The following is a 15,866-nucleotide window of genomic DNA, read 5'->3' as shown; positions in this document are numbered from 1 at the left end:
TGCAATATGAAAAACCAGTGTCATGAATATCAGTTTACAAAGTGATTTTAATTGACCATTGAGCTCTACTTGAGGTCATTTTATCACCGAGTATCAGAGTTTCATATCAACCATGTCAATGGGATGTAACGTAGTCGATACCAAGTGATGCTCATGGTATGATTAGCTGAAATTCATCATATTCTGCCATCTCAGTTTCACTTCCCAGTTTTAAAGGTCTCTCTGATCACATTCTTATCTATTGCCAAGTCCTTCGGCCTGGATTTTCAATAAATCCACTCAGAAAGGTTAGAGTGGCACTTCTATCTGTTTTCTGAGTCAGGAGCTATTGAACATGAGATGGAAGGGTACATAGTGGAATCACTAGCAGCAACAGTGAGTTTGCCATTCATATCAGGTGGTGTGGAGAAAGGAGGCGGACTATTGAGGAGGCAGATGGGCACCTTACATTGGGTCATAATTTTAAATGGTGAGACCCAAGGAGAGGGAGAGATGTTCGTTAATGCATCCAGAAGGTGAATTGGGACTGATGTACCTTCAATTGAATGCGAGACGAGTTGCCGTACGAAAGTATTGCTTTAATCAGCTAGATGTTAGCCCTGCGGTCGACTACAGTAAATGGACGACCGCCGGGAGTACTGGGTATTTATACCCCGCCCTGGAGGCGGGGTTAACTCCGCCTCTCGGCCAATCGGGGAGCCATCACATGACTGGTCTCAACCAATCGGTTGAGAGGCACATGACCGACCAGGGCCAATGGTAAGCCGGTGTTCTGCACCAATGGCAGGCAGCTATGTTAATCATACCACCACATTCACCCCTTGCGGAGAAAGAAGCCGGAGGGGGGGGGTGTCAACGAGAGCTGGTGGGGGTGGGGAGAACTGGTGGTATGAGTAGTAGCGAGAGAAGGACAAAAAAATGTATCCTTGGCTTCCCACTGGCCCAGACATTTAACAACGGTACATACTGTCCATACAAGGTCCATGGTGGTGTTGAAAGTTAAATAGACTCGATCAGCCTTTTCGTTGCCCGTGACGTCCTGGCAGACCGCCACAGTGGAGTTGGTGACGCTGTTTCAGCCGATGATGGTGGTTCTGCTGATGTCCTGGAGTCCGGGAGCGATGGTCCTTGAACTGTCTCCATAACCCGGGCTGGTGGTGGAGACGCCATGGATGGGGGAGGGGTGGCCTGGGTGGGGCGCTGGGGTAAAAAGAACAGGGGCGGCTGCGGTGAAGGGGGGGGAGGGCCGCACGCCGGCAGGTACCAGGTCCGGGAGGAAGACCGTGTCCTGCCGACCGTCAGGGTACTCCACGTACGCATACTGCGGGTTAGCGTGGAGTAATTGCACTTGTTCCACCAAAGGGTCGGACTTGTGCACCCGCACATGCTTCCGGAGCAAGATGGGTCCGGGTCGGCCAGCCACGTCGGGAGAGGGGATCCGGAGGACGACTTCCTGGGGAAAACAAGAAGATGTTCATGAGGTGTCTGATTTGTTGTGGTACAGAGAAGTGAGCGGATAGAATGTAGGGCATCGGAGATAACCTCTTGCCATCGGGAAATAGGGAGATCTCTGGACCGGAGGCCAGTAGTATGGTCTTCCAGATGGTGCCATTCTCCCGCTCGACCTGTCCGTTACCCCGGGGGTTATAGCTGGTCATCCTGCTAGAGGCAATGCCCGTTGAGCAGGAATTGACGGAGCTCGTCGCTCATAAATGAGGACCCCCGATCGCTATGTATGTATGCGGGGTAGCCAAACAGGGAGAAGATGGAGAGGAGGGCCTTAATGACGGTTGATATGGTCATGTCGGGGCAGGGAATGGCGAAGGCGAAGCGGGAGTATTCGTTGATTACCATCAGGAAGTAAATGTTGCGGTTGTTAGAGGGAAGGGGCCCCTTGAAGTCAATGCTGAGACGTTCGAAGGGGCGGGATGCTTTGATCAGATGCCCGCGCTCGGGGCGGTAGAAGTGCGGTTTGCACTCTGCGCAGATGTGGCAGTCACGGGTTACTGTCCTGACTTCCTCGATAGAGAACGGCAGGTTGCGGGTCTTTATGAAATGATAGAAACGGGTCACCCCTGGATGGCAGAGGTCTGCGTGGAGGGAGCGGAGGCGGTCTATCTGCACGCTGGAGTAGGTACCGCGGGACAGGGTATCAGGAGGCTCATTGAGCTTCCCAGGACGATACAAGATATCATAGTTGTACGTGGACAACTCGATCCGCCACCGTAAGATCTTGTCATTCTTAATCTTGCCCCTCTGTGCATTATCGAACATGAAAGCCACTGACCGTTGGTCTGTGAGGAGGGTAAACTTCCTGCCGGCCAAATAGTGCCTCCAATGTCGCACAGCTTCGACTGTGGCCTAGGCTTCCTTTTCCACTGAGTAGTGGCAGAGTTCGGAAACCTGGAGGGTTCTGGAGAAGAAGGCCACGGGTCTGCCCACTTGGTTCAGGGTGGCCGCCAGAGCTACTTCTGATGCATCGCTCTCGACCTGGAAGGGAAGGGACTCGTCGATGGCGCGCATTGTGGCCTTTGCGATGTCCGCTTTGATGCGGCTAAAGGCCTGGCAGGCCTCCGACGACGGCGGGAAGGTCGTGGACTGAATGAGGGGACGGGCCTTGTCGGCGTACAGAGCGGGTCAGCCTTGCAAGTTGTTTAAAAATAAATAATACCATACCTGCAGATCCCTCTCGAGTTTTATTGAGGCCAGACTGACGGGTAAAGAACTTAATTTGTCAATACCATGAGAGTATTTTCCGCCTGAACTGCCTTTGAGCACATGTTTTGGATTACGCTTTGTCTGTTTTCTCACCTCCGATTTTACCATCATAGGTGACTTTGCCAGGAGTTTAAGACTCCCAACAGCATTGTTCTCAGGATCGACGAAATGTTCAAACCTCTGCACCACAGCAAGGTGGCAATCCAAGGAAATGTCTACATCAAATACCCCACCCCCTCAGCTCTTTCCTTTTACCAAATTAAGCTTTTTCCAAAACAGCTCAATAATTTACAGCACACCTCACATCCTTCTTTCCTCCAATTACATCCACGTGATCTCCAAACTAACATATAAACACTTACTATCACCAGGATCAATCCATTCCTTCTTGTCATGATTATGGACCAAAGCCCGAATTATGTACGAACGTATTGGCCTTTTAATTAAAGCATGTATTTTTTTAAATGGGCATACGAGCCTTAGACGGCTGAGAATTTAAATTCTGAGAATGTAAAATTCAGTAACTGTCTGAGAGGTTTCTGTCTGGGTGATACGAAGAGAGAGGCAACGGAATGTCACACACTTTCCCAGACCGACATTTCAAAGAAGGAGCCATGCAACAGTGAACTGCCATCTCCTGTGGAGATAACAGAAGCTGATTATCATCTCAGCAGGAATCTCATCCTGTAAGTTATATCCCTGACCAGTTTGGGGATTTCAGCCTTCCAAGAGCACATAGGAGACTGGGATAAAAAGCCAGCCTCAGACCTGGTCAGCATGGACTAGTGCTGGATGTGTCAGAGTGTGTGACACAGAAGCAAGGAACGAGAGCAGCAGTCACCCCTGTTCTGGCAGGTAAAATAAAAGTCCCGCTCTCTCTCTGATCGCTGAAAGCAACCAAATCAGCAAAGCCACAGCTGAAAAGGAACCTGACAACTCCCCTCAGTTAAACTGCAGAACCCTGGTATTGGGCAACCAACTATTCAACTGCTGAAGTTAACATTGCTGGAATCATGAATCTCAAACGGCCGTAACGTTTCGCCATCTGCTCTAACAGACGAGACAGACTGATTCGTATATATTTTTAAACCTATTTATAGATTAACTTCTCATTTCAAATCTGTGTGAATGTATATGCATGTGATATTTTTTATTTCTTCGCTTTTTGTAGCTAATAAACTCGCTATTTCTTTAACTCGAGAAAGCTTGATTAAATTATCATAAATACTGGGAGCGAAAGCATCCTTTTGAAGTGATTTTATTGCGACCAACTGAGGACGTCGAATAAAAAAAGGGAGCCCTGTTCATCACTCCTCACCAGGGGCATAACAATTTGGGGGCATCCCATCCAGAATTTAACAAATTGAAGCTCACGCTGAGACAGCTCGCACAGAGGGGATGGAGGGTAATAAACTTGGGCACCTCATTCAGGAACCAGGCGTAACACTTATCCAACATTGTATCCTCTGACAGCCCATCTGTACTGGGACAGGAGATTGACCAGCAGCAAATAAATACAGAAACAAAAGTAGAAGTACATTGAGAAGAGGTAATTGCTTACAGTTGAATGTGGAGTTTGAGTTGAATTTTGCTTAGTCGGTGAGATGGATGGTGAGTTAGTGGAAGATGAAAACTTGTTACCTGAAAAAAAAAGTGATCAGGTTTAAATGATCCAGAAATCCTGACGAGTGGCAACCCTCTCATCCACACAGCGCTGGAGGATCCCTGAACCTGAAAAAGCAGGAAGCTGAACAAGCTGTTATCTCAATTGAATATGGGAATAGGGCCGGAAAGTGGGAATGAAATGGAAGATCAACTGTGACCTTGTTAGACGGCAGAAGGGCTCAAGGGGGTCGATGATCTACTCCTACTCTTATATCTTACGTTCTAATCGCTGGGTTGGATGGGATGGTTCCTCCCAACAGAGGCTTCATTTGACAGGATTATTCATTCCCATTCCACAGAGCCAGAGTGAATGAATTCTTTAACCAGGAACTAATTACATAATGTGAGCTTCTTTTTTACTGCAGGTACAAATGTGCTGCAATGGATCACAGAAGCACATCATCATTGACAAGGCCACTGATGCAGCTTTCCACTATCCTGTTTCACAAGAATGGCCAGCTGCATGAAATCATTTGAACCTTCATCCCTCTGCCCGTTGACACTTTGGGCGGGACTCTCCGATATTGAGGCAAGGTGTCCGTGCCGTCGTGAACGCCATCGCATTTCACGACGGCGCGGACACTCTGCCTCAATATCGGAGAATCCCGCCCAAAGTGTCAACGGGCAGAGGGATGAAGGTTCAAATGATTTCATGCAGCTGGCCATTCTTGTGAAACAGGATAGTGGAAAGCGGTGGACTTGGTGCCAGAGCAGTGGCGTCATCACGCGATGCCCGGCTGATGCCGCCTCACGTCATTTAAAGTGCACGATCCGTGCACAGGACCCGAAGGATCGAGGTGGCTGAGCCCCTGGACGTTGTAGAAGAGCGCAGGGCCATCTTGTGCCCAGGACATGGGCACCGCAACCATCCAGCACTGTGAAGCGTGGCTGGCATGAGGTAGGCACCGTGGTTAGCGCCGTGGGGCAAACACCCCGCTCTGGGGACCAGTGCCAAAAGAAGCTCCACGACCTCACGAGGGCTGCCAGGGTAACTACCCCGAGGGTTCCCCCGGCCACACACCACCCCTCCCTCCTCACCCACCATGTCTCGTGGGACCCCCCCCCCCCACCCCCCCCCGCCCACACAGGAGGTGGGGGGGGTTGGGGATACCACTTTGGCAACACACCCCCCTTGAGAGCTGCCATGGCGTGGTGCCCAGTGTCCCCCACCCAGTCATATTGTTGCCAACATCTGCGCGTCTTGATGCTGACCGCCCAACTCTAATGCTCCCCCCCCCCCCGAGCAGAGGGCTCTGGACCTCGCTGAGGGAGCCGCCACCCGGGAGGTAGCGCCATGCCAGATCGGAGGCGCAGGACCAAGTGAGACTCCCCTGCCTGGCTACATCCCCTCAGCTCATCACCTCCCCCCCACCTCACACAGCACCGACACATACCCCTCCACCCCCTAACCCACCCGACACTCCACCCACTCACAATGCCCCCAAGCCGCCCCCTGTCAACCCACCCCCTCACACTGCCCCCTCCACCTCCTAACCCCCCTCACACTCCACCCCCTCACATCCGACTCTGCGTGTCTAACGATACATGCCTCATTGTCTTCCCCAGGGCCAGGAGCCGATAGTCCACGGACGTCTCGGACAAACCCCCACCGTCCAGCTGCAAGTTCATCCGCCCCCACAGACGCACGGCAGAGAGGGGAAGGAAGGTGGCCAGGAGGGCCCTCCTCTGAGGCCATGGCACTGGAGGGGGACGCACAGAGGACATACAAAGACGACATTGATGAACACAGGACGGACAGTCAGGACACTGATGGCCGTGAGACAGATGAGGAGAGGGGTGCGAGCCAGGACAGTGACGGAGAGAGGACGGAGACTCTGGACAGTGATGCACAGAGGACAGCCAGACAGACGATGGACAGATAGGACACGGCACCTAAAATGGGCCGCGGTCTAGTTGCATCGGTCCAAGGATCAACCCAGGAGACCCCAGACCTGGGGACAGATGAGGACCTCGAGTTTGCGGCACTGCTGTCACCAACATCCACCATCGCAGCGACACTCACCTCAGTTGGGCACATAAGTGATGAGGCTTCGGGGTCACTGACTGGTGCGCACCACACAGCCGAACCAGTACAGCAGGTGGAGGTAGGAGCAGCCGAGGGGCTGGACGGTCAGAGGGCAGCCCAGGCCCAGCATCCAGCTGCAGCCCAGATGGTTCCCGGGTTCCTGGACTTACTAGACCCACCCACAGACCCGATGCATTTGGAAACCCTGGGAGTGGACAACGGGATGAAGGCCATCTTCCAGCATCTGTAGATGCAGTTGGAGGAGTCCATCCGCGTCCAGGAGCAGGGATTGGTGCCAGTCATGGCTGCCACCCAGGCCGACACCGCACGGGTGGCGGTCCACGGTGGAGGCAATGGGGGCAACGGTTTCGGCCATCTGTCAGGTTCTGCAAGGCGTGGGACTTGATGTGCACGCGTCATCCGTGAAAGTGGTGGTCTGGGCGGTAGGGTTGTGCGATGGTGCGGGACGTGGGGGGTGCTGGGTGGTGCGGTTGTGCACGATCCATGGCACAAGTGCCTTGCTCGGCGATGCTCTCCCCGTAGTTAGTGAAACGTGCGGCGATCAACGCCTTGCATGCTCGCTCTCCTAGCCGGTGTCGTCGTCCAGCCTCCCAGCCATATCCCGCCCCCAGGTTATGTCTGTGACACGCTCTGCCCATCCTCCTCCTCCTCCTCTTGTGCAGACGCATCGCCTTCCTCGGGCTCCCCATGTGCATCCTCCTCCAGGACATCGCCCCTCTGTTGGGCAATGTTGGGCAATGTTGTGCAACACACAGCAGACCACAACCATGCGCCTGACCCTGTCGGGATGGTACTGCAGGGCCCCTCCATACCGGTCCAGGCACTGGAATCTCATCTTCAGGAGGCCAAAGCACCTCTCCACAACACCCCTGATTGCTGCATGAGCCTCATTATAGTGAGTCTCCGCATTGGTCTGTGGCCTCCGTATAGGCATCATCAGCCACGACCGCAATGGGTAAACCCCTGTCGCCCAGCACCAGCCCCTCAGCTGTGGGGGGGGGGGGGGGGGGTGTCCCTCGAAAATAGTGGGGATGAAAGAATGTGCCAGTATGAAAGCATCATGCACGCTGCCAGGGTATTGAGCGCACACGTGCATTATCTTCATGCGATGATTGCAGACCACCTGAATGTTCATCGAGTAGTTCCCCTTCCTGTAGAGGAAAACGTCCCTGTTATCCGAGGGTGGACGCATGCTGACGTGCACCCCATCAATCACCCCCTGGACCATCGGCATCCCGGCCACGGAGGCGAATCCTGCTGCCCGGGCATCCTGGTGTGCACAGTCCTCCGGAAAATTTGTGTATCTGTCGGCGATGGCATACAGGGCGTTGGTGACGGCCGGGATGCACAGGTGCACCGATGCCTGCGAGATTACAGACAGGTCCCCGCTCGGCGCCTGGAAGGACCCCATGCCAAAAAACTGAGGGCATCTTGACGGTCACCACGATAGCATGTCCTCCCCCCATTCCACGTGGTGCCAGGTGTGCCATGAGGTGGCATATATGTGCCACGGTCTCCCGACTCAATCGGAGTCTCCTCCTGCATGCCGTGTTCGGAAGGTCCTGGAATGACATGCGATCCCGGTGCACTTGGCACCACCACCTGCTCCTGCTCCTCCCCCTGCGCCCCATCGGGATCCAAATCCTCGTCCTCTGCATGCCCGACGATGTGGTGGTCATTGTCACCCTCTGCCTCCTCATGCACCTGTCCAGCGGGAGGTCCTGCAGAATGACCGGCTGGCACGGGGCCCTCTGCAGCCAGTCCAGCTGCTGCAGCCGCCGCTCCAGCAGCTGCTCTCAGCCGCCTGTGTCGAGGGCGCCAAATGGCTACCTGCACAGCTGCCGCTCCTGCCACAGCGGCAAACATAGCTGGCTGGTGCGCAAACATGACGAACTATGCGAAGTGGGGGGAGAGGGGGTGTTTGGGAAGGAGAGACAACAACATGTTTAACGATGGCGCTTTGACACCTCGACAGCCAGGGCCTATGGGACACATGGGTGCCCCAGCTGCCTGGTTTCGCTGAAGACACGCATGCAACCTTCGCCCTGCCCACAGTATCCATTCACCGTCCACTTCACCCCGTCCCTCCTCATTACGGCGCCACTGGCCTCAGACCATCAACATGACCTGCACTTGGAAGCATGTCTTCGCCAACGTCCTGCCATGGCAGGCCAGCTGGCATGTCGCTCCCACGGGTAACCTTGCCCGTCCTCCCCTCCCATAGCATGGCAGCATCATTTCCCCCACCCCCTCCTCATTCCTCCACCCCCTCCTCCTTTCCCTAACCCCTCCTCCATCCTCCATCACTCCTCCATGCCCACCCCGCCTCCTTTCCCCACCCCCTCCTCCTATCCCCACCCCCCTCCTCCTTCCTCTACCCCTCCTCCTTTCCCCATTCCTTACTGCAACCCCCCCGAGCATGGAGGCATCCTTCTCCCTTTATCTCACTTAAATTTTTGCTGTTTAATTGGCAAATTGTCAGAATCATACCTTTTGAATTAGTATTTTCTTTTAAAATATGGTAAGCCAGTACACGGTACTGTAGTGGCACGGTAGCACAGTGGTTAGCACTGTTGCTTCACAGCACCAGGGTTCCAGGTTCGATTCCCAGCTTGGGTCACTGTCTGCATGGAGTCTGCACGTTCTCCCCGTGTCTGCTGGGTTTCCTCCGGATGCTCCGGTTTCCTCCCACAAGTCCCGAAAGACGTGCTGTTAGGTCATTTGGACATTCTGAATTTTCCATCAGTGTATCCGAACTGGTGTCAGAGTGTGGCGACTCGGGGCTTTTCACAGTAACTTCATTGCAGTGTTAATGTAAGTCAACTTATAACAATAATAAAGATTATTATTATTATCATTCTTTGGGCACTGGGATGTTAATTTAAAAGGGTTATTTGGGCCCTTTGGGTTGGGAGCAAATCTGCCTTTTCCAAGAATTCACCTGGCCAGCATGATATCTTGAGAGGGGAGAGCTGTTTGCTTGTTTGTACTGCAATTATTTTAGTGAATGGAAAAAACTGGTTTAAAAACAAAGACCCGTGATTTACTGCATTCACATGACAAAGAGGAGCTTTCAGTTTTGAACGTTTTTTCAAAATTCAGTTCGAACTGAAGTGGGAAGTGAAAATGCTAACTACCTTGCATGCTCTTCGCCTTACCTGAAACTGTGTGATACTCAGTATCCAGCTAGGAATCCTCACCTCAGTGCAACCTGTCTGTCTTTGGAACCCCAAGAGACTGAGATAAGAAGCATTGATCTGGATCTATTTCCCTCCGTGCCAATGTGTCATTGATGATAAGAGCCAGGCCTGGATTGGGACTAATGACCTGTCTTCACATGAAAAAGCTCTAAATCAGCAACATCAAAACCCTGTGAACTTCATCCGTTTTTAATATAAAGTTAACTCTTCAACTGCCATCTCTGCGGAGACCCATATCTGCTTATTCTTTGTTTGTTTTCATATTTCAAAAGGAATAGTTAGTTACACCCACAGGTGACAAATTGTATGTTAATCAGTTCTTGCCACTTGATTTAAAAAATAAGTTTTGTTTTCTAATAAATCAATCATTTATTGAAAGACACCTGGTTAAAGTCTCTTTTATTCTGGATCTGACAACAGCAAAAGGAAATACCTGACCATTTTGGTGAGTGAATTAAACTTTTAAACTAATGGTACAATCTGTGGAGTAGTGGGGCTAGATGAACTGCACACTCCTTCCATCGGGTCATAGCAATATGTGATCTTTAACATGACTATTCCTTGAGAATAGTCGCATAAAATTTCCCTTAAAATTCGATATCAAATGTCTAAATTTGTGGCAACGGTTGAACAAATACAATCAATATATTTGTTCTCATTGCATTTGTTAAGCTCACCATGTTCAGTAGTATGGGTCACATCAGTGATCGGCGGAGTCATTACTGGGGAAGGAGCTGTGATAGATTAAAAAAAAGATATTACTGACAGTCAATTTAGCAACAACTTAAAACTATGCTGGCCCGAAGCTCTACCAATACTATTCATCTATGTCTAAAATATACCCGTGTATATATATATACTGTATATATATATATATATATAAACATATACATAAATATATATATACCAGCCAACAGGTAAGACAGAGGAAATAGTGAAGTGAGTGGAGTTGCCTTGATAAATAATGGTGATACCACTTCAATTACAAGAGAGAACGTAACAAGTAGTAAGTAGGCAGCAGAGAATTTATGGGTAGAATTAAGCGATAGAGAATTATTTAGGACTGTAATAGGGGTTTTATATATAGGTACCTGGTCATGGTTGTGAAGTGATATCTTGCACAAATACTAAGATTAAATAAGCATGTGGCAAAGAAAGAGTGGTTCTAACGGATGAGTTTGACTTACATATAGATTGGAGTAAGCAGATTAGCGTATGACATGTCAAAGGCACAGTTAATTTCTTAAGTGTTAATGTTGGAATCCTGTTACTGATTTCTAGTCTGTAATTGAGAGAAGTTGTTACTAATTGTGGAAAAATGAGGGCATGATTCTTAACTACACCAGAACCGGTTTCCACCTGTGGGGCGAAATTCTCCGACCCCACGCAGGGTCGGAGAATCGGCCGGCAGCGGCGTTAATCCCGCTCCCGCAGGGTTTTTAATTCTCTGACCGGCTAAAAACCGGCGTTGTGCAAATCCCGCCGGCAGCCTCTGAAAACAGCTGGTGCCGGCGGGATTTCATTATATTTTTGTTTCCACAAATCTCCGGCCCGGATGGGCCGAAGTCCCGCCGACGTGGCCACGGGTCACGTCGGCGAAAATCACAGTAGCTTTAAAACGGCATCAACCATTGATGATGGTTGACGCCGTTCAGTGTCGGGGGGGGGGGGGGGGGGTTGCGGCATCGGGGGGGGGGTTGCGGCATCGGGGGGGGTTGCGGCATCGGAGGGGATTGCGGCATCGGGGGGGGTTGCGGCATCGGGGGGGGTTGCGGCATCGGGGGGGTTGCGGCATCGGGGGGGGTTGCGGCATCGGGGGGGGTTGCGGCATGGGGGGGTTTGGAGGCAGCGGCGTGCAGAGAGGGGGGCAACGGTGCGTTGGCCCCGGGTATCCATCGCCCCCCTCCTCTGCACGCCGCTGCCCCTACCCCAACCCCCCCCCCTCACCACCCCTACCCCCTTCACCACCCCTACCCCCCTCCAACGCCGCCCCCCCTCTCTCAACTCAACACCGCAACCCCCCCTCTCAACTTAACGCCGCAAACCCCCCTCTCCCCCCCTCTCAACTCAACGCCGCAAACCCCCCCCCCTCTCCTCTCAACTCAACGCCGCAAACCCCCCAACGCCGGGTCTGTCTCTCTCTCCCCCCCCCCCCCTCCAAAATGCCGGTCTGTCTCTCTCCCCCCCCCCCCCCCCCCAAATGCCGGTCCCCCTCCGGGAACTGAGAATAGCCGCCTAAAAGAAGGCCCCCACGCCGGAGTCATCTACACCAATTTTGCTCGCCGGAAATCTGCGTTACGACGGTCTGCAGAGAATTTCGCCCGTGGAGTGAAAGGAAAAGGGAGTAATCCCCCCGCCCCCCCGGGTTTTCTGAATGAACCTATGTTAAGTGTTATGTAATGTGGCAAACTTCTGGCACTGTCAAGAGACTTCGGACTTTGTTCGGACAAGAAGGTATTTATTAATAAAAAATAACTTGGTGCAGGAGATTTTGCAGCACTAAGCTGTCTTTGAAGTACAGCTCCAGGTTGATGCATGCTTACTACATGGCTGCGAGATATATTCTGCCTGAGAGAGCACTCCACCTCTGGGGTGATCACTCACTCTCGGTTCCAATTGGTCCCTCAGTCAGGGTGACCATCTTAAGACCATAAGACCATAAGACATAGGAGTGGAAGTAAGGCCATTCGGCCCATCGAGTCCACTCCGCCATTCAATCATGGCTGATGGGCATTTCAACTCCACCTACCAGCATTCTCCTCGTAGCCCTTAATTCCTCGCGACATCAAGAATTTATCTATCTCTGCCTTGAAGCCATTTAGCGTCCCGGCCTCCACTGCACTCCGCGGCAATGAATTCCACAGGCCCACCACTCTCTGGCTGAAGAAATGTCTCCGCATTTCTGTTCTGAATTTACCCCCTCTAATTCTAAGGCTGTGCCCACGGGTCCTCGTCTCCTCGCCTAACGGAAACAGTTTCTTTCCGTCCACCCTTTCTAAGCCATGTATTATCTTGTAAGTTTCTATTAGATCTCCCCTTAACCTTCTAAACTCCAATGAATACAATCCCAGGATCCTCAGCCGTTCCTCATATGTTAGACCCGCCATTCCAGGGATCATCCGTGTGAATCTCCGCTGGACACGCTCCAGTGCCAGTATGTCCTTCCTGAGATGTGGGGCCCAAAACTGGACACAGTACTCCAAATGGGGCCTAACCAGAGCCTTATAAAGGCTCAGTAGCACATCGCTGCTTTTATATTCCAACCCTCTTGAGATAAATGACAACATTGCATTCGCTTTCTTAATCACGGATTCAACCTGCATGTTTACCTTTAGGGAATCCTCGACTAGCACGCCCAGATCCCTTTGTACTTTGGCATTATGAATTTTCTCACCGTTTAGAAAGTAGTCTATGCTTGGATTCTTTTTTCCAAAGTGCAAGACCTCACATTTTCTCACGTTGAATTGCATCAGCCATTTCCTGCACCACTCTCCCAAAATGTCTAGATCCTTCTGCAGCCTCCCCACTTCCTCAGCACTACCTGCCTGACCACCTAACTTCGTATCATCGGCAAACTTTGCTAGAATGCCCCCAGTCCCTTCATCCAGATCATTAATATATATGGTGAACAGCTGCGGCCCCAACACTGAACCCTGTGGGACACCGCTGGTCACCGGCTGCCATTCCAAAAAATAACCTTTTATCCCAACTCTCTGCCTTCTGTCAGACAGCCAATCCTCAACCCATGCCAGTAGCTCACCTCGAACACCATGGGCCCTCACCTTACTCAGCAGCCTCCTGTGTGGCACCTTATCAAAGGCCTTTTGGAAATCCAGATAGACCACATCCACTGGGTTTCCCTGGTCTAACCTACTTGTCACCTCCTCAAAGAATTCTAACAGGTTCGTCAGGCACGACCTCCCCTTACTAAATCCATGTTGACTTGTTCTAATCTGACCCTGCTCTTCCAAGAATTTAGAAATCTCATCCTTAAAGATCCATTCTAGAATTTTACCAACAACCGAGGTTAGGCTAATTGGCCTATAATTTTCCATCTTTTGTCTTGATCCTTTCTTGAACAAGGGGGTTACAACAGCGATCTTCCAATCGTCCGGGATTTTCCCTGACTCCAGTGATTTTTGAAAGATCTCAACCAACGCTTCCGCTATTTCTTCAGCCACCTCCCTCAGAACTCTAGGATGTAGCCCATCGGGGCCAAGAGATTTGTCAATTTTAAGACCTTTTAGCTTTTTTAGCACCATCTCTTTTGTAATGGCAACCATACTCAACTCAGCCCCCTGACCCTTTATAATTTTTGGGATATTACTCATGTCTTCCACTGTGAAGACAGACGCAAAGTACTTATTAAGTTCTCCAGCCATTTCCTCGTCTCCCATCACTAGCCTTCCAGAATCAGTTTGAATTGGCCCAATGTCTACTTTGGCCTGTCGTTTGTTTCTTATGTATTGAAAGAAACTTTTACTATCATTTCTTATATTACTGGCTAGCCTGCCTTCATATTTGATCCTCTCCTTCCTTATTTGTCTCTTTGTTAACCTCTGTTTGTTTTTGTAGCCTTCCCAATCTTCTGATTTCCCAGTGCTTTTGGCCACTTTATAGGATCTCTCTTTTTCTTTGATACATTTCCTGACCTCCTTTGTCAGCCATGGCTGTCTAATCCCTCCCCGGATAATCTTTCTTTTCTTGGGGATGAACCTCTGTACAGTGTCCTCAATTATGCATACAAATTCCTGCCATTTTTGCTCTACTGTCTTCCCCACTAGGGTCTGCTTCCAGTCGATTTTCGCCAGTTCCTCTCTCATGCCCTCGTAATTACCTTTATTTAACTGTAACACCATTACATCCGATTTTGCCTTCTCTCTTTCAAACTGCAGACTGAACTCAACCATATTATGATCGCTGCTTCCTAAGTGTTCCCTTACTTTAAGATCTTTTATAAAGTCTGGTTCATTACATAGCACTAGGTCCAGAATAGCCTGCTCCCTTGTGGGCTCCATGACAAGCTGTTCCAAAAAGCCATCTTGTAAGCATTCCATGAATTCCTTTTCTTTGGATCCACAGGCTACGTTATTTACCCAATCCACCTGCATATTGAAGTCCCCCATGATCACCGTGACCTTGCCTTTCTGACATGCCTTTTCTATTTCCCGGTACATGTTGCGCCCCTGGTCCTGACCACTGTTAGGAGGTCTGTACATAACTCCCATTATGGTTTTTTTGCCTTTGTGGTTCCTCAATTCTACCCACACAGACTCCACATCATCCGACCCTATGTCGTTTAGTGCCATAGATTTAATTTTGTTCTTAACTAACCAGGCAACCCCACCCCCTCGGCCCACCTCCCTGTCTTTTCGATAGGTTGTATATCCTTGGATGTTTAACTGCCAGTCCTGAACCCCCTGCAGCCATGTCTCTGTGATGCCTACCACATCATAATCATTCACGATAATCTGTGCCATTAGTTCGTCCACTTTGTTACAAATGCTACGAGCATTCAGGTAAAGTGCCTTAATGCTAATTTTCTTATCATTACAGATATTGGAAGTCCTAAGATGTCCAAAGTTATCCTTCCTTTTTGTTGCATTCCTAGTCTGCCTCAAGCTTAAATCCACCTGCCTACATGTTATCCTCCTGCGTATCTTGCCATTTAACTCCATGCTCCCTGTCGCTTTCACTTTCCCTTCCCCCAACTCAGAAGTTTAAAGTCCTACTGACCACCCTATTTATCCTCTTCGCTAGAACACTGGTTCCAGATCGGTTCAGGTGGAGACCGTCCCAACGGTACAGATCCCCCCGGTTCCAAAACTGATGCCAATGTCCCATGAAGTGGAATCCCTCTTTCCCACACCAATCCCTTAGCCACGTGTTTACTTCCCTAATTTTCTTATCCCTATGCCAATTGGCACGTGGCTCGGGCAGTAATCCGGAGATTATGACCCTTGAGGACCTGTATTTCAATTTTCCTCCTAGTGCTTGATAGTCCCCAAACAGGTCCTCCATCCTAGCTTTACCTATGTTGTTAGTCCCAACGTGGACCACAACAACTGGATCCTCCCCCTCCCGCTCCAATATCCTTTCAAGCCGGTCAGAGATGTCCCGCACCCTGGCACCGGGCAGGCAACACACCATGCGAGATTCCCGATCCGGCTTGCATAGGATACTATCTGTCCCCCTAATTATAGAATCCCCTATAACAACTACTTGTCTTTTTACTC

General features: G+C 50.7%; 1 protein-coding gene across 2 annotated transcripts in view; it reads right to left on the bottom strand.

The window, feature by feature from the left end:
• LOC119965115 (hepatitis A virus cellular receptor 1 homolog) overlaps positions 1–15,866 on the bottom strand; it is a 101,000-nt gene that overhangs the window by 26,230 nt on the left and 58,904 nt on the right. For both annotated transcript variants that reach the window (XM_038795443.1, XM_038795444.1), the window contains exons 3-4: positions 10,308–10,364; positions 4,280–4,359 (exon numbers count right to left, since the gene is read on the bottom strand). In XM_038795443.1, coding sequence (XP_038651371.1) covers positions 4,280–4,359; positions 10,308–10,364 — 137 coding nt within the window. The remainder of the gene's footprint in view (positions 1–4,279; positions 4,360–10,307; positions 10,365–15,866) is intronic.

This window comes from Scyliorhinus canicula, chromosome 4 (genome assembly GCF_902713615.1).
Source record: "Scyliorhinus canicula chromosome 4, sScyCan1.1, whole genome shotgun sequence".
NCBI classification, from domain to species: Eukaryota; Metazoa; Chordata; class Chondrichthyes; order Carcharhiniformes; family Scyliorhinidae; genus Scyliorhinus; species Scyliorhinus canicula.
The sequence above is the reverse complement of the archived record's forward strand: the minus strand, read 5'-3'. Positions and strand labels throughout refer to the sequence as shown.